Source organism: Lepisosteus platostomus, chromosome 5, assembly GCF_059453375.1.
Source record: "Lepisosteus platostomus isolate fLepPlt1 chromosome 5, fLepPlt1.hap1, whole genome shotgun sequence".
Classification (NCBI taxonomy): Eukaryota; Metazoa; Chordata; class Actinopteri; order Semionotiformes; family Lepisosteidae; genus Lepisosteus; species Lepisosteus platostomus.
This window is the reverse complement of record NC_142615.1, coordinates 36,666,967-36,690,013: the sequence shown is the minus strand read 5'-3', so window position 1 is coordinate 36,690,013 and position 23,047 is coordinate 36,666,967. Positions and strand designations below refer to the sequence as shown.

The following is a 23,047-nucleotide window of genomic DNA, read 5'->3' as shown; positions in this document are numbered from 1 at the left end:
CGTCCCTGGGTGGGCTTGAACCACCAACCTTTCAGTTAACAACTGAAAGCGCTCACCGATTGCGCCACAGAGACTGACGAGAGAGGCTCTACTCCATTCGCACTTTTCCGGTCAAAAAATAAACATTGCTTGCATTTTCTTGCCTGTCGGCAATATTCCTTCTGCTCTGATAGGCAAGAATTAAATTTCATTTTTCACAAGCTGTATTAATGTCTTGAAAAACAAGTTGTTGCAGAAAGGAAATGCATTCATGCATTAAACTAAATCAAGCCCTACGCGGTTGTCCAAAATGGTACTTTCTGCACAAAAAGACAGGAAGAAAGGCTCAGCTGGGATGTGGAGCCAGGATCTCCAGTTAACGAGACAGGTACTTAAAGCAACTAAGCTACGGCGCCGGCAGAATTCTCCTCTTTTACAGCCGCTTGGACACACCGCTCTGAGCCATCTGCGTTCTGTAAGCGCTGAGTCTGCTGGCTGAGCAAGCGTCCTCCACCGGGGTAAAGTTACGTTGAAGTTCGAAAACAGTTTTGGCACGCTATCTCAGTGCATTGTGCCACATTAAATAAAAGCACGAGAAAAGAGATTCAGAACACAAAGCTGTGTCAGTGTTCTGTGAAAAAAGTCGGTTTGAACGTCATGGGAGCTGTTTTAATAAGCTGCTGAGTAAAGAATATTTTAATCTTCCTGCTGTCAGTAGTATTGTCAATATAGTTGACCCTTACCTGAATGAAAACAGGACATAAAGAAAGGGTTTCAGAAATCAAACAAAGCTTTATTCCCGTGCTTACAGTCTGGGTAATTGGAGACAGGGCTGTTCTGCTTCCTATGGTCATATACGGGTTTTTCACACAAAGCCGTATTGAACAGTATTTCTCGCGTTGTGAACGTCTGTACACAGCGGTCCCCCGGGTTCCAGATAGTGCGTAATTAAGCATCAATGAAAAAACGGAGGTTTTAAAAAAGATAATTAGCTCACTGATAGTTTGATGTAAAGGCTGTGGAGATATCCACAAGTCGTGGTCTTTAAAATGCATTTGGTTTGAAGGCATTCTGTGCTTCCATTGCGAAGATATCGACAAAAGAATATTCGTGCTTGGTCAAACAAATGTCATAAAAACTAAAAGTAAATGCTGAGAAAGCATTCACAATATATTTTATACACAAAGGAAGTATTCTCGCAACTCTAAGAGGTTTCGTGTAAACGCTACAGGCGTGCCAAAATCGTTTTCGAACTTCAAGCTAACTTTACCCCGGTGTCTTGCTTCGACCTTTAAAATGTTCAGTCGACTCCCACTCTTCCTAACACAATTAAAGAACCGCAAGCGAAAGGAGCAGTGTGGAGTTAAGTTCAGTGGTAGACCACATGCATCGCGTGTCTGAAGCCGTTTTCAATTGTCGGTGTCTCCACTCTGGATTTCTTTCTACGATACTGTATATCTTTTCTGTGATTTCTTTCGTGTGACTTCCCTCGTGTGTGAATTTCAGGACGACGCTCAAACAGACAAACTGAACGACATAGTATCTAAATACACGTATAACACAATTATTAATAAATAACACTTTTATTAATAAAAGACGTGTATTCATAAGATTGATCGTGAATAGTTGTGGTGTCTGGAAAACAATTGTAATTAAATATAATAATAATAATTTTCAAGAGAGTGGTGCATAAGCTCGTTATTTAGTGACTATATTATTTCCACTACATTCAGGACAAATGTAATGTTCTGCTTAGTCCCCTACTGAGTTGCTTTAACCTGTGAAGAGGTGGTTTGTTAGTCTCCTACTTCAGTAACATCTAATGGGCAGCAGTTGTTATTTTACGTTTGTTGCAATTGAGAATAGGTTTTGTACAGAGCTGCTGACAAATTTCAGCAGCCATGATTGTTGCAGCTGACCTCAATTGGAACTGCCCTCAATGTAGTGGAAATAATATAGACACTAAGTAATGAACTTATTTACCACTCGATTGAAGATTATTGTTATTTTAAATAAAATTCCTTTCCAGACACCACAACTATTCAGAATGAATTTCATCAATAAACGGCTTTATTAATAAAAGTAGTTCAGGTGGGTAGCTGCATCAGTATGCGTAGTCTGCAGGGGAACAAGTAATAGGTTTATTTAATGCTGAACAGAGAAGAGAGAAAACAACGTTTCGGCTGTGAAGCCTTCTTCAGGTGTGAGCTTGTGTGAGCATGTTCAACTTAAGTAATTTAAAATACAACGCAAAATTGTTTAAGAACTTGACAAGCCAAAACAACAGGTCGACCGGAGTTGTACTTTAATATTTTCGTATATTTACCTTAATTTGAATTCTAAATGTTAACCTACTGTAAGTGCTGTTCAATATTATGTTATTTTGTTGTACTTTTAAAATATTTTAGCTGAGGATTACACCTTGCCAACCATCTAAAATATCTGTAAAAAAGGCTTGTTTATTTGTATAGTATTATGATAAATATCCATCGATATTGAAGGTCAGATGAAGAATTTGAAGAAACTATCAAAGAAGCAACGGCAATAGCAGAGGATGTTGATTTTGAACCAATGTTTGTACCTCAATAATCCAGCTGTCCTCGCTTGCAAGACTTCCTCAAGATATTCGGTGTTCTATACAGAAAATTGATGTACCAAGAGGGGTGGGTCCAAGGCAGAGACTGCGGTAGAGGAGGAATAAACTCTGCACGATGACTCTGTCTAATATTCGGCCCCAAAAAGGCATCATATTCGCTATTTGAAGAAGAATCTCTTTCTGCTTTTTTATTTAAGTGTTTAGAGAAACTTCCTACAACACTACTCAAAACCTTTGCCCCTCTACTGAGCATATATTTTATTTTCCTGATATACTGTAGGAAACAGAGCAAATAAAAGAATTGCCATTTAATTACATGCAATACCAAATGCAATCTCTTACCATCTTAAGAGCAAGAGTTCACACGGTAGTACAACAAAACCTGATAGTTTCCACAAAAAAGTGCCTCTTACAGGGCAAATATTCAGGAAGCCGCTATAAATTATCATCTGGTACCAATTTTTCTATGTATATCACCATTCTCTCTTGTGTGTTAGACTTTCAGCAAGGAAAAATATTTTTTTTTACGATCCAGAACCTTGAATTACAACAAAAAATTGTTTTATATATATATTATGTACCAAGATCTCTCTGTAACAAAAACAAAACCACAATAATATTATTAGAAGAAGGAGATATGATCTCCTGGTTCTGTGGCTGAACCATATGTACTGTATATGGTTGTAGTTCTTAACCCTACTGTCACTTTCAATATTATATTATTAACCAGGAAAAAGACTTTCACCAGGTCTGTGAAAAGTAAAGCTTTATTTAAAAATTTAGCCCAAAGTGATACATTCAATTTACAGTACATAAAGCATATTACAAACATATTAAAAATGACTTATGTAAGTATAAAAAGCTAGACTATATCAAAGCCAAAAAAGCCACTGAGCAGGAACGTGACTTCCAATCTGTGTGTTCAGATGTCTGCGGCAACACTCATCCAGACATGTTTATTAGACAACATGTTTATTTTGCAAAGTTCATACCCAACCATCCTGGAGTACTTCAAAACAAAAATAATTATTCTTCTAAAAGCATTCGGGTTACATTCAGTCTTCCAAAACCTAATGTGAAAAGATGACTCATCAGTTCTGACTGACGAGTCTAGAGTTTGAGCCTTGCTGCAGTTGCCTGGGATTAATGTAGTAAGGATTATTTTAGTCATTTTTGTCTACGTGTGAGATGTTTTTATCATTTGAACAATTCTGCTGCTTGTTCTGTTTGCTTGTATCTATCTCTGTATTTCCCCTGATGTATACACATTGTTTTTGTTGTTCAGTGCTCTGTGAAGGCAGTGTTTTTGGAAATTGCTAGATGAAATCAGGCCCGATTGATTGATCATTCTTTTATCTACATGTGCTGGAAATAAGACACATCTGTCTGTCAGCAGCAGTTAACAGGTAACCACGATCACAATGTTCAGTGCTGATCTCAGAATTGCTGGACATTAGACCTTCTGTGGCAATGCAATGTCTCTCAATTTAAAGGTATACAGTAAATGTGTAGGTCAGTCTCACAGCCTGGCAGAAACAGCAGGAGACACATTAACATGGTCTCACTAGGCCAGTGACTTTGTAATTACTGTACACTGCCCTAACCTTATAATTCTGTGGATCTTCATAATCCTCATAAGCTATAGAACTGAAAACATTAAGGGAGAGAAAAAATAGTATTTTAACAGTGGCAGTGCAGGAACAAAAGGTGCATTATATTGGTTTTACTCAGTCCCAAGCTATAATCTAACACAGTCAGGCTCACACAGCTGCTTAGACTCTGACATCATCATAGTCAGTGCTGTCAACAGAGGAAGTTTCGTCTTCTGAGGGCTCTTTGGCCAGGAGACTCCGCACTCCAGGGGCAATAGGAGAGACACCTACCAGAGAAACACAGTCAGCACAAGAGGAAGACAGGCCCCAGCAAATAGATTCAGCCTGACAAGAGGAAATGGGATCTTCACTGACAGAAAAAAATGGATAAAAAACACAAGGCAATGTGATGAACAGCTAGGAGCTATGGGAGCTATTTCTAACTATTAAATCAATGTTTTCCATAGCCCGGTCTATTTGAAAACATAATAGGTTCTCCGGCAGCCATTTCTTTTTTTTGTTTACTATATTTGGCATATTTCATATATATTTTGGCAAATATTTGCTTTTGTGATGTTGTTTTTGAGAATTGCGAATTATGGATGGAGTTTGGAGTTTCTCTTAACTGAAACACAACATAAATATACCTATAAAAAGATTAATTTGCTTTATTATTTGGTACCTGGTTATGAAACACACTGTTGAAAAGCTTGGCTTGCCTTGTGTCTTGTGACATGTAGTCTGTGCTGCTGTTCTTGTTTTTCCTATTAGAAATATTAGTTTATTTTGCTATTTAGAAATAGCAGTTTCTGTCTGAAGTGCTGTTGTCAGCATTATACTATTGTTTTGTTTATTACACAATAGTTTTGCTACTGTGAAAACAAACTTAATGGTGGTGTTTAGAGAATATTGGAGTTTAATATGTGATATATTTAAAGAAAAGTGTTTTTAGTAATGAAAAGTGTAGTGCTGAAAGCACATATATGTGTTTAGTCACTTAGGCCTACAATGGCTGAAAAGTTAGTCAAAGAAACAAGCTTGTAGAAAAGATATAAATTAACCGAAGCATCTGTCAAGATACATGTGGCGATCAATGCTGAGAAGTTTACAATTGGCATTCTTCCCACAATTTGAAAATGTGAAATGTGAGTGAAATAAGTTAATGTCAGAATATAATACCTATTAATTGTTTAATCAAAGGATATATAGAAAATGGTAGCTGTTTTCACCTTTGTTTATAGCATATACAACCATACAAAGGTTATTTTCAAGAAAATCAGTAGTAACTAGTGGTTCCCAGTAACTAATTGATCCAGGATATTAACCAGGTAGTTCTTGAAAAAAAGCCAGGGTATCATCTTCAACAATGGCTCTATATAAAAAGTTCCACAAATCTGACAAAGTTCCACAAAAAAGACACAGTAGAAAACTTTAAAATTACAAAATATGTACTTTGTAAACAGATATTCATATCCCCAATAAAATAGAAACAAGAAACATCAAAAACAGATTAATTAGATAATGTGTCTTCCTTAAAAATTCTAAAAATGTTATATTGTTTATATTATTTGCAACAATGTGGGAGTGGGAGGAACCACGGCGACCACCTTTAAGTTCGACGCCCCATCTGATGGGGCAGAGGCATCAGTGTGAGGATAGCGAAAACCAAAAAAAAGGCTGGACTATCACTCTTAGCAGGGGTCCACCCTGGGGGAAAAGAAAGATCGCTTGGGACAGTGGCATCCAGACTGGACTATTCCTATTTAGTGGGATCCAGTATGGAAGAAAAGAAGAGCGAGGCCAAAACAAAAAAGAACTCAACCTGTCCCAGTAGGAGATACACGGCGGGACAGGCGAAAAGAAAAAAGAAAGTAAAACAGAGGAAAAACGTGGTCTCAAATGCTGTGGTCCTTAAGCAGTCACACAGCTGTGGTTGCTAGGGCAACGCGCCACCCTTTATCCAGGGCTCCGCCTCCACACTGAACACACCCCCAAGTAATGCCACATACCATACATACATTACTGTAAATGTATAGCCTGTCCCAACATCCTTTTTGCTTTCAATTTAAATATAGGAGAACAGTAAATGGGATTGGGATCTAAACTTTCTTCCAATTTAAAATCTGTAGAAAACAGAATATATTAATAGAATATACTAATAGACTAATAGATGTGTTTTTTAGTCAGGACTTCATGTAACGTTTCTGAGTAGGGATTCCAGCTGGCACTCCAGGGATTGAGTAAAACCCACTCTATGTAACCTGCTTAACCTCCCACCCCCAATGTGAGCTCCCCTGACTACCACAGCCCTCACCTGAGATGGGCTCATTCTCATTGTTCTCAACATCATCGTATTCAGACTGCAGCTCATCACAGAGGAGTTTTCCTGGGAACAAGAGATCAATTAAATACAGTATGTGTTTCACCTAGTAAATTAATTTTACAAACACACTGCTATTTTCTTCTGCTGCTTCTTATTACTTGTGAATTTGTTTAGATTTTCTATTCTAATTTCTTTAATTACTCCTAACAACTTCAAAGTAATAAGTTGTAATAGCAAATCAAGAAAATACTGTTGTAGATAAAGAACAGAGGAAAATTTTGGAGGACAGTGTATATTGGCCACAGGACTGATGTGGACACATATCCCTGTAAGACAAGATAACAGTCTGATGATTTAAGACTTAAAAAGTTAACTCAAGATCGGAGTGGGCATTAACATGTCCAACATCATCATAATACCAAAAAGCATGTTAAAAATAAGTCAATGAGCTTCTTGCATTTTTCCTACAAACACGGGCTAAATTGATTTACTGAGGTTTGCAAAACAACAAAATTGAGTTTATCCAAATCTTGATAGAGTACACATGTGTAAGTGGGCAATGTTTACCTGGGACAGGGTGCTCCTTACTATCCTCCAGATTGTCATATTCAGAAGTCAGCTCATCAGAGAGGAATCTCCCTGTGAACAGGAGGACAGACCAGTAATACCTGCAGTCAGACAGCAGCCTCCCTGTCCTCTACTGGCTGTTCCCACTAGGAGAGAAGCCAGGATGTGAACAGTAACACAGAGTTTGTGTTTCTAAGAAGAGACCGGGTGAATACTGCATTGAATTCTTTCTATTTAGCTAAACAACTGTCACAGATGTCGGATGGGCCAAGTGTCACAGATGTTGGAAGGGACGAACCGTGGAATGGCAGGAGATAAAGAACCTATGCATAGCGGCTGAGCGAAGGTGAATGAGAGACCCGGAAATATATAGCCCCAGAGAGAGAGAGAGAGAAGGACAGCAAAGCACAGGAAACTAGGGACAGGAAAGGGTAGGAGTGCCCTCTGGCTGCAGAGGGCATGACAGTACCCCCCCTCCCTTTATTGGCGGCTCCTAACGCCCATACAAATAAATGAGCTGCACAGCACTGGGGGGAGGAAAAACCTAATTTAACTGAAAGGAAACCTCCGGGAGTCCACGGCTGAGAGCTGCCCCCTCCTCCAGGGTATAAACCTTTATTGGGTACAGGAAGGGGGGGTCAGGTAGAGCTCCAGAAACTTAAAACAAAGTACACAAGCACAAACCACAACAAAGATAAACATGGGAGACTAGGGAAACAAACCACAAAAAACAGATAGGAACCAAAAGTTCCGAGACACATGGGGAAGGGGCACCAGAGAGAAGGGGAAAACAGGAAGTGAAAAAATCAAAACACCAAGCAAAAACTAAAAATCAAAACACAAAAACCCCGGAAAAATACCGCCAACTGCGCAATAGGCACGTTCACATTCTATCACTGATATCAGAGTGGACAACCCGAGGAAAGCCAGGCCGCAGCCCTCTTACAGGCACGGATGTCTGGAGTGATATCCAGCAATAAGAATAGAAGAACGGCAAAAAGGCTCACCAATCTATCGCTGATATCGGCGGAAGACAACCCGAGGAAAGCCAGGCACTAGACCGGCTCACCGGCACGCATGTCAGGAAGGTGATATCCAGCAATGAGAATGGGAGAGATAAAAAGTCTCACCACCCTATCGCTGATATCGGAGTGGACAACCCGAGGAAAGCCAGGCACACGGCCCGCTCACAGGTACGGATGACCTGAGTGATATCCAGCAATGAGGATAGGAGGGCCAGCTCAACATTCAATCACAGATGCCGGAATGACAACCCGAAGAAAGCCAGGCCGCAGCCCGCTCACAGTCGGAAAGAGCATCCCATTATTAGAATAGGAGAGCTGAGAGAAAAAAAAGCCCAGGGAGAAAAAAAAAACCTGCGGGAAAAACAAAAATGCGCCACTCGCGGGGTCCGTAGGAGGCTCAGCATTCTGTTAAGGATGTCGGAAGGGACAAACTGTGGAATGGCAGGAGAGCAGAAAAGATCTTATTCGTAGCGGCGGAATGGGAGATTAGCCCGGCTCAGCACTTCTGGAGTCGTATAGAAACCAATGCCCTCAGGCAGCGGACTTGGGGCGACCTGGTGCTAGGCAGGTCTCAGGCCATCTGAATGTCAATGCTGAGTGAAGGTGAATGAGAGACCTGGAAATATATAGCCCCAGAGATAGAGACACCAGAAGGAAAGCAAAGCACAGGAAACTAGGGACAGGAAAGGGTAGGAACGCCCTCTGGCTGCAGAGGGCGTGACAACAATGATAAGTCTTTATCTTTCCCCAGGTACAGTGTCCCTAAGAGTAACTTCACTATTGCTCTGAGGTGTGAAATTGAAATGTTTTGTGTAGAAGATTGCTGTGCATCCATTGCTCACTGAGAAAGCACATCCAGTGCCGGTAATGACAACCTGTGAACACATTCTGTGTCAGTGTGTTTGTTCACTTGTTGAGACTTAAGTATTGAGTGGTCAACAGTGTGATCTCCTGTCTCCTGTACAAGAGGGGGTGCTGTCATTGCCAGTGTGTGTGTCCACTCACCTCTCCTGGCGGTGCGGTGGGCCCCCTCTACAGTCTGTTTGAATGGAATTTCTTGGTAGACATTCATGGGTTCGAATTCTGCTTCAGCTAAAGCTTTGGAAAGAACAGACAAGGGGACACACAGCTTAATGGATATCTTAAAAATATTTAATTTTTTGTTATATTTTCTTATGGGTGTTTTTAACAGAGGGAAGACAAAACCACTTGTCACTGCATAACTGCACAATGTTGCAACCAAACCGACAGCAGCTCAGAAACTACTGCTATCCCGGGACACCATAGCATTACCATGAATGATCACATTTCTTCTGAGGCTCCTATTCAAATACACTCTGGCCATTTGTTAATAAGTCTGTCATCCTATCAATCAGCCACTCAGTCTTCCCATTGATCAAACATGGCATTTTGTATAAAATCCACTGGAAAGGTGCTCTGTCATTGAGATAACTGAGCTGCTACTAGAGACATGCTAGCAGTGAACCCCGAAACCTGAGGTCCAAGACCTGAGGCTAAACTGCCCAGCACTGTTGCAGTGGCTGCTTTCCCTGCCTGTTTCTGTCTTCTCTAGTTCCTGTTCACCTTCCTTAGTTCCTTCAGCCTCTGGAAAATACAGAACTCCTGTGAGACACAGCTTTCAGCAACATCAGGCAATATTTGTGAGGTTAAGTTCCTTCTTATTGTATCTTATTGAAATTAAGATACAATAAATTCTTACTTATGTATCATGCACTTTACACATTGTATATAGGGCAGAAGAGAATATTCTCAAGGATCACGATGTGAATACAAGAAAGCAGTCTAATCCATAGCCAAGCAATTAAGTAGCCATTTCAGAAACAAAGGGAAAAGAGGACACCATTAGTTGTCCTAATTTGGTAAGGTGAAGAACTTTTCAATGTGTACATAGTGAGCACACATAGAAGGCTCTGACCAATAAATGGGACCTAACATAACACTTACAGATGCAGCCATTCAAAGTGCGCGGTACAGACACCGCAGTACAGATACCGCAGGTATGATGACACGCGATACCGCGGTGCGTGATTGGTTGACCGACAGGGGCACTCGTGGTCCGTTGGTCTGTCGTAGAAAGACTTACTGTACTGTAAACGTCTTTACTGTGCCCGTTGTAGATATTGAATTTTACCACTGAAGGGAAATCTTAGTAGCTGAGCATAAAAAGAATAGGAGCATACTGTAACGCGTGTGAAGGCCATAAACGATATTAATTTTGGAACGTAAACATACAGTATATGGCTGGTCTTGGTACTTTAAAGAAAAAAATACACACCAGTATTCCATTTCTCCCTAAACATTGTAAGCTTCGAAGTCTTTAACTAATGTGATACCGGAGTCAACAAGCATACTTTTAGAATTTGATTAAAAGGGAATATAATATGGAATCGCGTATCTAAAGAATTTAATAACGGTATGATTATATCCGTGTACTGCGGCAGAGCTATGTAGGGCTGTTTCGCCTGCCTGATCATGCGAGCTCTCCTGTAGCCTACTGGTCTAGGTGCGTGACTACCAGCTGGTAGGCTGTGTGTTCGAATCCAGCTGGTGCTGGACTTTTCATTTTTATTTATTTATTTTTTAATCGCGTAACATAAACATATTACCGTATGCAAACTGTACTGTATACAGTATGTATATGTATATTTGATGTCTTAACTGTGCCCGTTTAATTGAATTAAAAAAAAAATATTTAACACGAACATTAAGCTGTTTACATCTTCCGCCTGAGAACAGTCACCCGTTGCTACCCAACGCAGAATGGTGATTGGCTGACACTATCTGACACCCCTCTGATTGGAGAAAAAAGACGTGCTGGCGTGCTATACACACTACCAGGAAGAGGATTTCTTTCTATTCAAAACGTGTATTTTAAAAGTTTAAGAAGTAAAAACCTTACAGCGTACACAGATTTCTAAACTGATCAGGATCGTTATCTTTGTCTTATGCATAATAATGTTCACCGCTCTGTCCAGCAAATTAATAATAAACTTTATTTTATATAGCGTTTTAAACGAATAAGTAATTAGATTGCTCATAAACCTAATCACTTGCTTTTTCTTTTTATTTAGGCTCAGATTACAACTATAGATCGAATTATTAATAACCATAATAACAACCAACCAACAAAAACAACCATATAAACATAATGGTGGTGCTGGACCTTCCAGTTTTATTTATTTATTTTTTAATCGCGTAACATAAACATATTACCGTATGCAAACTGTACTGTATACAATATGTACATGTATATTTAATGTCTTAACTGTGCCCGTTTAAGTATTGAATATTCATATCTAATTTTACCACTGAAGGGAAATCTTAACATAAACATACAGTATATGGCTGGTCTCGGTACTTTAAAGAAAAAAATACACACCGGTATTCCATTTCTCCCTAAACATTGTAAGCTTCGAAGTCTTTAACTAACGTGATACCGGAGTCAACAAGCATACTTTTAGAATTTGATTAAAAGGGAATATAATATGGAATCGCGTATCTCAAGAAATTAATAACGATATAATTATATTCATGTTGCAAAAGAACTGCAACGGACATAAAAACTCCCTTGCATGGTTTCATTACGACCAGAATCGGTCTTGAGATATTTTTAACTTGATTTACAGTATTTGAGAGGTATGTCTTAACACCGATACTACAGTGCTTAAGTACTGCTCACGTATATGTTTCTAGGTTTATATTATGCATTTCATACGGTCAAATTACTTTTGAGCAATAAGAAGCGAGAAACGGTATGCGTTTTACTTTCGTTTTGTGCTGGGACCCGTGGATTGATTAGAGATATCAAGTACATACAAGTCATTTTTTAAATGTTGTAGTTCGTCTTGAAAAAATGTTACGAGTACATCATCTATCAACAATTACACAGGTTCTGTTTCCATATTGCGGATTTTGGTTACGTAATATTATTTTCTAGATTTCACGTTGTGAATATGATGGGATGTCTGATGGGATGTTTCTAAAAATCCACCCTCTGTAAAACGTCTTCTCTAGTTGTCCTGCATATGTATTCGCTAATGAAGCTGTGTGTTCTGATCCTAGATCTCTACATTTCTGTATGAACCAGCTTAGAGGGCTAAAGACAGCTTGTGTTTAAATTGAGTGTAAGGCAATTTATGCTTCTAAAGTCATGGTCAGCATTTATCTTTGTACTGTGTTGTAAACTTGTTCTGTGCCAAGTCACATTATTTTATAGCGTTTTTAAAGCGTTATCAAATACGGTGTTACTGTAGTTTACTGAGTCCCATGTCACATGGTCTGTGATTGAAACCTGTAAAACCGGTTTAATTCGTCACAGCCAGCACTCTTCAGGTGTGAGGGTCTTCTGCTCAGAATGAAACGCTAAAATGTTTGTGTATATTCTGATGGTAGTGGGGGCGGGGTGTGTGGGAACAAGTTTGGTTGAAACATTTTCTCTGAAAGCATTTTCTTCTTGTAACCGATCTTGTTACAGCATGTTACAGTTTACTATTATTAACCATATTAATTTTAAGTGCTTAATGTAAAATCTTGTAAAAATATATTTTCATTGTTCAAATATACATTAAGTCTGACTATCATATAATAAGTTAAATACAAAACTAAAGAAAAAATAGGGTTAAATATAATTCAAAATATTTTGCTAACAATGTTAACTGTTTATGAATAATAAAATGTATTAACTAAGGAGTAGGATGGCACAGTTGTTAGTATGTTTTTTGTTTTTTTTTAACCCAATCTCCGGGAAACCATTAGTACGATGGTGAATCGGAGATTCTCAACCCTTGCTGCGTACGACTGGAAAAGAATTCGTGATCGGATCAACGAAATGCTTCGTAGGAGGAGGCAGTCTTTTCCTCTTGTCTAACAGTCTGTCCACAAACAAAACATTCCTGTTAGACAAGAGGAATTGAAAAAAAAAACAATGTTGTCAATGAAAACCGGTGTGTGTGTCTCTCCCTGCTGGATGTCCCTCTCACAAACTGCTGAATGAATAAAATAATTTTATTGAAAACGAGTTTGCGATTGTCTGGTCTTTAAATTCTGTAGATACGCGATTCCATATTATATTCCCTTTTAATCAAATTCTAAAAGTATGCTTGTTGACTCCGGTATCGCGTTAGTTAAAGACTTCGATGCTTAAAATGTTTAGGGAGAAATGGAATACTGGTGTGTATGTTTTCTTTAAAGTACCGAGACCAGCCATATACTGTATGTTTAAGTTCCAAAATTAATATCGTTTATGGGCTTCACACGCGTTGCAGTATGCTCAGGCACTAAGTAAAAGGAGATGCTTCGTATTGCTTGACTAATTTTAAAAACTAAGTTATAAATATAAAAATTGCAGGCGCTGCTCTGGTGCGTCGGCTCCTACACAGTGCCTGTCTGCCGTAAGCGTTACAATATACATACAGTACCCAACACTGCTTGTACCCATCTGTCATGTAAATAAAACACCTTGAATTGAATTGAATTGAGGGGAGAAGGGGGGGATACTAAAGCCAATACTGGCTCAATGGGCTTTGACGTGCTAATGCGTTAACGGTCCGGGTGTGGCAGGCTTCCAATGTCAACTCGACTCGATTAGAAGACAATGAACGTATTTTAGCCCTAAATGAATTAATAGCAAACATGGTTTACATAAAATACATTTTTCCAAGAAAGTTTATAATAATACGATCTATAGTTGAAATCTGAGCCTACTTTAAAAATAAAGGAAAAGCATTTTCAGAGAGCAATCACGCTGTGTTTATGTAGAAAAAGTGATTAGGTTTATGAGCAATCTAATTACCTATTCGCTTAAAATGCTATATAAAATAAAGTTTATTTAGAGATGAATGATCAGTGTCGCAGTTTAAATAATGTGAGTCAGGAAACTAACACAGCGCCACCGGATTTAATAACGCAATAAAAACGCTATAAAATAATGTGACACAGTACAGCACAGTACAACAATACTGACCATGACTTTAGAAGCATAAATTACCTTACACTCAATTTAAACACAAGCTGTCTTTCTGTATGAACCTCTAAGCTGGTTCATACAGAAAATGTAGAAATGCATTAGCCTGATCATGATTAAAAAACACATAATTAAACACGCGTTTGCGATTTAAATCAGAACACGATTTAAATCAATATAAATGTTTATATTGTAACGCATACTGTCCCGCCTCCATTTCTCTATAAAAATTTACTGTTGCACACACACACACAATAGAAGCAGGAACCACTGTCAGAAGGGAAGATATATTCAAAATATCGCAAATATCGATCATGTTGCGATATTTTGAAATATAAAAGTCAATTGATTGTCCATAATATCGCTTACCTATTTTTTCGAAGAAATGTTTGTTAAAATAAAAGTCCAGCACCAGCTGGATTCGAACACACAACCTACCAGTTGGAAGTCACGCACCTAGACCAGTAGGCTACAAGACAGCTCGCATGTTCAGGTAGGCGAAACAGCCTTACACAGTCCTGCCGCAGTACACGGATATAATCATACCATTATTAAATTCTTTAGATACGCGATTCCATATTATATTCCCTTTTAATCAAATTCTAAAAGTATGCTTGTTGACTCCGGTATCACGTTAGTTAAAGACTTCGAAGCTTACAATGTTTAGGGAGAAATGGAATACCGGTGTGTATTTTTCCTTGTGATATTTTAAGCTCTAGTTGAATGATAGGTGTCGCATTTTAAATCATTTTCGTAGCTAGAAATTATGAAACGCCCTGTTAAAAGCAAGGAAGTTTTTATGCCCCGTTGAAGTAAAACAAAATGCCTGACAAAGTATGGCTTGGACAGATTCCAAGTGCTTGTACAAATGTGCTAAAGAAATTATACTTTGAGTATACAGCTTGTCCAAAGTCATCCATTATTAATACTATTAGTAATATCTTCAGTAAAGGCTTTGATGCATAAATATTTCTGATAAAGGTAGGTTGTGTACTTCTGTCCAACTGAGCAATCTTGCTTTCATAATATATACCAACATTTTAATGACTGATGATTAACATGCTGTAATACACAGTTCAAAATTAAAGGCTCAAATGCTGTACATGAGAGGTTAAGCTCCCCCTGGCGGTTTTACAAGGCGACGCCGGATAGTTAGTCACGTGACACACGTGAAATGCGTGATACCGCGTGATACTGTGACACGCCCACCGGGGTATGCCGCGAAATACCTCACCCATTTTGAATGGCTGCATCTGTAAACAAATGAACACACAAGAACACCCAAGAGCAACACAGTAGAGCAGAACAGAATGAAGTGAACTGTAGAAGAACCCCACACTGAAACAAAACCCAAAGTCCCGGAACCTTGGCCTGTGATCTCCCCAAACTGAAATCCCACCAAGAATCCCTGGATCATAATTTATTGTCAAGTAAAAGCTCTGTGAAAGACAGCACACATCCCAGAGCTTGACTAAATGTCTTTTGTGAAAGTCTGAACAGATCAATGTAAACCTGTTGCTGCTGCACAGGTGTGTACACCTAGTTTGGAGTCTATGACCTGGGAAGATTCCCTCAACTTGTTAGGGTGATATTTAGTTTGAAATGAAATGTGAATAGATTCTTTCTCATTGAGGTTGAGTATCCTTTGATTATTAAGATATACAGTTGAACATAAACTTGCATATACAGTGTAAGGAACAGTTCTTTCCGGACCCTATGCGGACGACACAATCCGAAGAAGTGGGGAAACACTAGGAAAAAGTCATGCAGGAATACGGGGCTGAAAACAGGGGGGGGGGGGGGGCGTGTCCAAAGTGCGCTGGTGCACGGGGAAGGTGTGGCCGAGGCAAACAATCCAAAAGTAATCCATAGAGGGAATCCAAAAACGCAAGAAAGTCCATAGCCAGGTGATCCATCCAAACAAGGAATTAAAAACACGAACCGGGTCGGAACCGGCGGACAAGTAACAGGAACAGAGGTTAAAACTTTAACGGGACCAGGCGCTTCCAGGTCCCGGACTCGCACGGTGCGGAAACCAGATGCAGAGCCAGGCTGAACGGCAGCGCCTGGCTTTTAAGGTGGGCTGGGAAAAGGGGTCAGGTGCACAGAATTAAGTCTGAAGTGAAAGGGCTTGAGCACCCTTAAGGGGGAGGGACAATAATCGTGACATACAGTTACTTTTACATGTGTAATAAACACAAACACCATCTCAGGTTTTCACAGTTGGACTCACTCCTTACCTTTACGCAGTTTCCTGTTCTGCAGCAGCTGCCCGACTAGCAGGACCATCAGCACAAAGACCAGAGCTCCCAACGGGAAGAAGACCACAGCCGGGACAGTCCAGCCTCCTGCCTCCTGCTTTGGCTGTCTGGGTGATTTAGTGACCCCTGGTAAAGCCAGGAAAGGAGAAGAACTCAGAAGGGGAGATGTAGTGTTGGTTGAATACAAACCCTTGAAGCTTAAATCAGATGAACCCAACAGAAGGTCAACCAACCCCCTCCACCAGACCAGTAAAACTGTTAGTGTCATGCCAAGAAGAGAGAGAAAAGGTTTCTGCACTGCATATGTGAAGACGCATAAGTATGGAGAATAAGGATTATTTGGAACAGGAAAGCTTTGTAATTTACTTGTTGCTGCTGCTGGAGTAGCTGTTGTAACTGTTGTAGTTGTCAAACCTGGGGAAGAGAAAAGAAAAGTTTGTTTTAGAGAAATCAAGCATGTGGTCTTGCTGTCTGTCCAGATTTAAATCCCTTTACATTTGTCAGAGAAGTCAAGAGAATTCACAAATGGAGATCAGAGCAGGATAACCTAGATAGGCCTGGGCTTGAATCACTTCCTGCAACTAAATTAACTGGCTTAACAAGAGCTGAATGTTGCCCCTGCTTAGAATGATCATGAAATAAAGGAAATGACATGGCAGAATATGAAACTCCTGCAGAGATAAGAATCCCTGTTTGTAATGTATTGAAAATCCTCCATCCCTCCAATCTTACCCGTACAAGTAACCCCTGCATCCTCCTTGTGCTGACAGTCACTCTGATTCAGTCCAGAGTGACAGCAGTCCCACAGGAGAAGCTCACTGCCCCTGCAGTTCACTTCGTCCAGCCAGATGGCACCACTCCCTGGTCCGAATGAGGCCTCTATTGCTGCACTCACTGCGTCCCCACAGCCCAGCTGTCTGCAGACCACCTGGGCATCCTGCAGGTCCCAGGAGTCGTCACAGACTGTCCCCCAGGAGCCCTCGTACCGCAGCTCCACCCGGCCAGAGCAGTTAGTGCCTCCAGCCAGGCGCAGAGCCTCTGATGATGAAAAACCAGAACAATGTAAGAACCTCTGATTGATTGGATGCAGACTTTAAAGGAGCGGTGCCTGTTGGATAATCATGGGGAGTGTTTGCTTTGCAACATTTGATTGAATCATCCCATGCTGAAATGATTCCGCTTCTGGGGTCACAGCAGCTGTAAACTAACCTGTGCAGTGCTGCTGAGTGGGGTCCTCAGAACAGGACCTGTGGTTGCTGGAGGCTGAAAAACAATAACATAACACTTCAGTTATTACTGCTGTACTACATTACATTACAATACATTACAATAGCAACATGTACAAGAATGAATGAGGGTTAAAATGCTGCTGACTGAAAGGTTTGCTACAGCTATAGGTGACTAGGAAGTGTCTCTTTTTTAGATAGACTTTGTGATATCTGGCAGAGTTAACATTTCTAGCTGAGATGTGGAGGATCCCCTGATTAATAATAATTTCAAATTTTAACTTGGTATACCTATGTAATTAAGTCACGGGTTAATGATTGTCAATAAGCAGTACAAAACACACCATATAAGATCACATGAAGACCACAGGGAGACAACATATTACTATGCAATATGGCATATGACTTCTATGTGGTTAATTCTTCTTTGTGGTTAATTTGTTCATCATGATTTCTTGACCCTGGATAGGCTACAGCTCCTGTGTGACTATAAATTGGAAGAAGTGATTAGAAAATGGATGGATGGAGAGATGATTTATTGAAGTCTGCTTTGATGAATTGTTAAAGCTGAAGGCAAAACTGTTTATTAAATTCTTAACATGTTCTTTGAATTGCAAAGCCTCTATTTCACTCCTTCATTAGTCTCTCATTCCACACAGTTCATATACGTTCTAGCATGGAAGAATCAATACGGACTTCTTTTATGACAGAGAAAAGCATGAGATCTTTTTACCTGAGCAGGTGATGTTAGCCACTTCCCGGTCTGAGCAGTCATTCTGACCCCAGGGGGAGGAGGGACACTGCCACAGGGTGGAGTCATGTTTGCGACAGGAGACAAAGTCCAGCCATTTGGGATCCGGGCTCAGCCTAGAGTTTGTCTCTCTGATGGTGCCCTTGTCTCCACAGCCCAGCTGTTTACAGATCACTGCAGCTGTAATGTCCGTCATGGCGTTCTGACACACACTGCCCCAGGTGCCATTGTAGTAAACCTCTACCTGTCCTGAACAGCCTGCAGACAGCCTCAGCTGCTTGTGCTCTGGGAAGAAAGTGAGAAACAGAGAAAGAAATCACTCTTACATAAACAGCTTAACCTTATTTTAATACAACAGTTAAAATTCTCAAAAACAATATTGCTCTACAATATATTTCATATTTAGGTCTGATCTGAAGCATTTATTTCAACATAGAGCCCTCAGAGTCACAAAACTTTTATGGATCAACATTTCCACACCTGTGAAAATAATGGCAAATATAATAATATAATATTTTAAGTTCTCAAAGTCTACATGTTCGTGATTTATTTCATGAAGTTGCACAATCAAATGTTGATATCCATTACAAAACATATAAATATATATGTCACGTAGCACTGACACAAAATATAAATGATCTCCAGAGTGCGTCTGTGCCAAGATTGCCTCCATTATCTGATATTCTTTCTCTCCCCACTCACTCCTGTCAGCACTGTAGGCTCCACATTGACCAAGAGTCCACTTTCACACATTACTCTCCACCTCTTCAGCCCCAGAAGCTTCAGTATGTTTTTCTGAGGTCTAAATGAAATTAGAATTTTTCCCCCAGTTTTAAATCTTCAGCAGATGGAAACATGTTTTCCTCTAGTATTTGTTGTACTTGGCTCTGTCCATTTTTCCTAAGGTCTTAATGATTTCCTAGCCCCTGCTGAAGAGACGCAACACTGCCATGCTTGACTGGTTGGTAGTGTTTACTGGGGTATGTTGGATCTGTGCTTTGTATTTAGATCAAATGTCCACATTTAGTGTCATCTAACCTCCACACCTTTTGCTGCATTTTGTGTATGCTCAATCAGTTTTTTTTGTAAATCTCTTATGGGATTTGAGATGGGTTTTTGAATTATATCCAAACTCCCTATGTTGAGGAACAGGGATATTTTTTGACTCATAGACATTTCCTCCCATTCCAGCCTCTTTTTCAATTTATTCTTTTACACCTTTGCACAGATTTCAAACATATAAAATAGCTGTCTTACCTGAACACAGGATTATCACGTCCTCCTTGTGTCCACAGTCGTGCTGTCCCCACCCTGCTGAGGGACATTCCCACAGAGATGACTCGTTCCCCAGACAGCCTACCTCATCCAGCCAGATGGGTCCAGTTCCCTGGCTGAAGGAGGCCAGCACTGGGGCACTGAGGGGCATCCCACACTGGAGCTGGCTGCACACCACCTGAGAGTCTGCCAGGTCCCAGGAGTCATCGCAGACTGTCCCCCAGGAGCCCCTGTGATAAACCTCCAGCCTCCCAGCACAGTCACCTCCTGCCCCAACCAGCCTGAGGGACAGCTGGTCTAGGAGCAGAGAATTAGAGGTCAGGGGTCAGAGATCAGTGCAGTACTAAGAGATCACCATGACCTGCTGTTACAGTACAAGTTAAAGATCAGCTCAGCCCACTAGGCAAAGCAGATACAGTACAAGTACAGTGGTTCTTGACTTTTGATTAATTTAATATATCTAGTACTTGTAACAGACTCCGTGTTGATCATCAGCACTATACCAGATTTGTTACTGTTGTGATCCAATGTTGAGCACAGAGTCAATAGCTTTACAGGTGACAAACTGCTGTATTCAGGTAGATGTGTTTGCTGTAGGTCCCAAAGACCCAGACTGTGTGTGTGAGACACAGAGCAAACTATAAACACACACAAATGCGCAGATTCATCAGGGATTGAACTGAGCAAAAGAGGTCAACACATGAGAGCCCTGTAGATACAGAACAGGGGCTAATTCATACCTGGTGTTTCTGAAAGAGGAACAGCTGAAGAAGGGAAACCTTTCAAACACACAGAGAGAGAAATCAGACTGTGAGCTGTGTGTGAGAGGAGCAATTTAACACCATTCATTAAACTACAATTGAAACGGATAGACAGTCTTCATTCTCTCTTTACCTGCTGCAGGTGAATCTCTGGTCATATTTGATTCTGTAAAAGAAGAAATTAGCTCATTTCAGTCCACAGGAGTGATGGTTCACCAGTGCAGTGTCAGCTGTGTGTGGGGTTGAACTGTACATAACATCTGTAATCATTGACTTTCTGAGACTCACTTTTTCAGCCTCCTGTTTAATAGGGCTCTATTAATTAAACTAATTAAACAGTTCAGGTGTTAATTACAGGATTCTGAGATCCAAGACTTTCTTTCATTTTTAGGACCGTGATCTCAATATAAATATAAAAAAGAGTTTTGTCCACAGTAAATTTTTGTACCTAATCATCTGAAAGAAAATGACTATGAAAATGATTACCCCTTTAGGTAATGTTTGAGTTATATATGACAAGATTAAATTATACTCACACGCTTTAAGGAATATATTTTTGCTGGCAGCATGTAACAGAGCAGGTATTCAGTAAACCATGAAGACAGTGTGCTGCTGTGTGTAAGCAAAGAGGGTGTCACTGTGTTTTAAACACCCAATTCTCACCAGAGCAGATGACTCCTGCGTCCTGTCCATGAGAGCACACTGCTCTCCCCCATGAGGAAACAGCGCAGTGTGAGAGATGGCTCTCATTGCCCTGGCACTCAAACACATCTGCCCTTACTGGTCCACTGCCCTGTCCAAACCAGGCCTGCCCTGGCACTGCTACAGCCTCCCCACAGCCCAGCTGCTGGCAGAGAACAGTGGCATCTCTCAGGTCCCAGTAGAGATCACACACTGTGCCCCACTCCCTGTAGAGCCACTGTAACTCCACTCGCCCAGAGCAGGAGTCCGAGCCATTCATCAGCCTGAACCCTGTGTATCCTGCACAGGAGAAACAACAAGAGGAGAAGTGAGACTCCTTGTGAGGGAAAAGAGGTGTGTGTGTGGAACTGGCCACTCTTCTGGGCTCAGTTACCGGTCTATATGAACAGCCAGGAGGAAAAGGGTTTCTGTGTTTGGGCTATAGTTGGAAAGGAGGGAGAGTGAGTAGTTTTCATTAGAAACTGATTGGGTGTTTTACAGGCTAGTGGACTCAGTAGGGCTTGAGAAGATATAACTTCAACTACATCACAGGTGCTGGACAGATGAGCTATATGGTAATTTGTTTTCCAGGCTTAATGGGGTTAAAGTGAGCTGCTGAGTAACAGGACTGTCCAGGTGGACCAGGGCTGTCTGGAGGTGTGGGGAGGTACAGGTTGGGTCCTGATGTCAATTGATTCCCTGAATTGTACTGAATCATATGATTTAGCTTACTGAGAAGTGTTGAATTGCTCAGCTCTACACAGGGCAGCAGCTGATAAACTGCCTGCCCTCTCCTATGCTGACCACACACTTACAGTATCCACACAGAAAACACATGCCCCCAGACTATAACTGGGTACAATTGAAAACATACAAAAACTAAGACATGACTGGACAAGTGAAGTTGCATACAGAATTAATACATAATTAAATTATGGTGGAAGCAAAAATTGGAAATGGAAGCTGCCATTTTGCCTCTTTCCCCTATTTTACATACAAAACACTGTATAGTTTACAGAACCTGAAACTAATTCTCTGTATGACAACAGTCAATAAGAGAAAATAAGTTTTCAAACTAGTAACAAACCACACTGCAGTTAGACACAGCAGAGAAAACTAGCCATGCCTTGACATAGTCAACTGCATTGTCAGCCTAAAATGTCTGTTAAAAAAGGGTGAGCAGGTATCTTCTTAGCTGTTACTGTCCCAAAGTGTGAATTTGTTGTGAGAGATGTTTTACTTTTGCAAAAACAGCTTCAGATTTTACCTATCAAGGCCTGAGCCTCAGCAGTAACCCTGTGCTCTAATTCTTGTGTTTCTCCACCGATCTCCAAGCAAGAACCATCAGAAGCTATGGAGCTAAATCATAGGTTATAATAGAAAAACTTCTGGCAAGCACAAAATCTTGTAGTCTTGATATGGCCTTATAAAGTACTCAAGGCAAATTGATGCTCTCACCTGAACAAACAATGCTCACATCATTTTTGTGTGTGCAGTTCTGGTGCTGTGTGGTGGAGGTTTGACAGAAGGTCAGATGGGTTTCATTGCCCTGGCATTGGATCTCTTCGGGCCAGACAGGACCCTGCCCCTCTCCAAAGTTAGTTCCACCAAATATGGCTTTAGGAATCCCACAATGCTCTTGCCTACAAATGACTGCTGCATCCTTCCAGTCAAGGTCAGTGTCACACACTGAGCCCCAGGTCAGATCAGGCATGATCTCGACACGCCCAGAGCAGGGATGACTGCCATTCACCAGCCTCACTCTGTAAAGATCTATATTTAAAAGTAGAAACAGATCTGCCATGAACACTATAAAACTGAAGGGAGTTAAAATAAGATTAAGTAAATATGGAGATAAAAAGCTGTCACAAAAAATAAGCTGTGAGACATTGGTTCTGTGAGTAAGATAAAAGTTGTTTAATGCAGAGGTGAAGTGTGCTGGCTTGTATGGTGAGGTGTGTTGGTGTGTGAGAAGTGAGGTGTGTTGGTGTGTCATGAAGTAAGATCTGATAGTGTGTGTTGATATG

The 23,047-nt window shown here is 40.5% G+C and overlaps 1 protein-coding gene and 1 non-coding gene across 2 annotated transcripts; both read right to left on the bottom strand.

Moving 5' to 3' along the window:
- On the bottom strand, positions 1–74 carry trnan-guu (transfer RNA asparagine (anticodon GUU)). The gene has a single exon. It is a non-coding gene; the product is annotated as a tRNA-Asn (tRNA).
- Positions 75–3,700: 3,626 nt separating this feature from the next.
- LOC148666015 (scavenger receptor cysteine-rich type 1 protein M130-like) lies at positions 3,701–22,824 on the bottom strand. The gene is made up of 12 exons (XM_088630966.1): positions 22,479–22,824; positions 21,003–21,320; positions 19,561–19,875; positions 18,286–18,588; positions 17,536–17,589; positions 17,059–17,364; positions 16,693–16,740; positions 16,306–16,452; positions 9,088–9,180; positions 7,058–7,129; positions 6,482–6,553; positions 3,701–4,454 (listed from the first exon to the last, which is right to left on the bottom strand). The coding sequence occupies exons 1-12, from the start codon at positions 22,822–22,824 to the stop codon at positions 4,348–4,350; spliced, it is 2,181 nt and encodes a 726-aa protein (XP_088487092.1). The 3' UTR covers positions 3,701–4,347.
- Positions 22,825–23,047: the final 223 nt, after the last annotated feature.

What these genes read in the sequence shown, in the direction of transcription:
- LOC148666015 (XM_088630966.1), bottom strand. Translation starts at nt 22,824, where the DNA reads ATGGCAGATCTGTTTCTACTTTTAAATATAGATCTTTACAGAGTGAGG. An exon ending in CGTGATAATCCTGTGTTCAG is followed by an intron (nt 18,589 to 19,560) that starts GTAAGACAGCTA and finishes CTTTCTTCCCAG; the next exon opens with AGCACAAGCAGCTGAGGCTG. An exon ending in GGCTAACATCACCTGCTCAG is followed by an intron (nt 17,590 to 18,285) that starts GTAAAAAGATCT and finishes ATTGTTTTTCAG; the next exon opens with CCTCCAGCAACCACAGGTCC.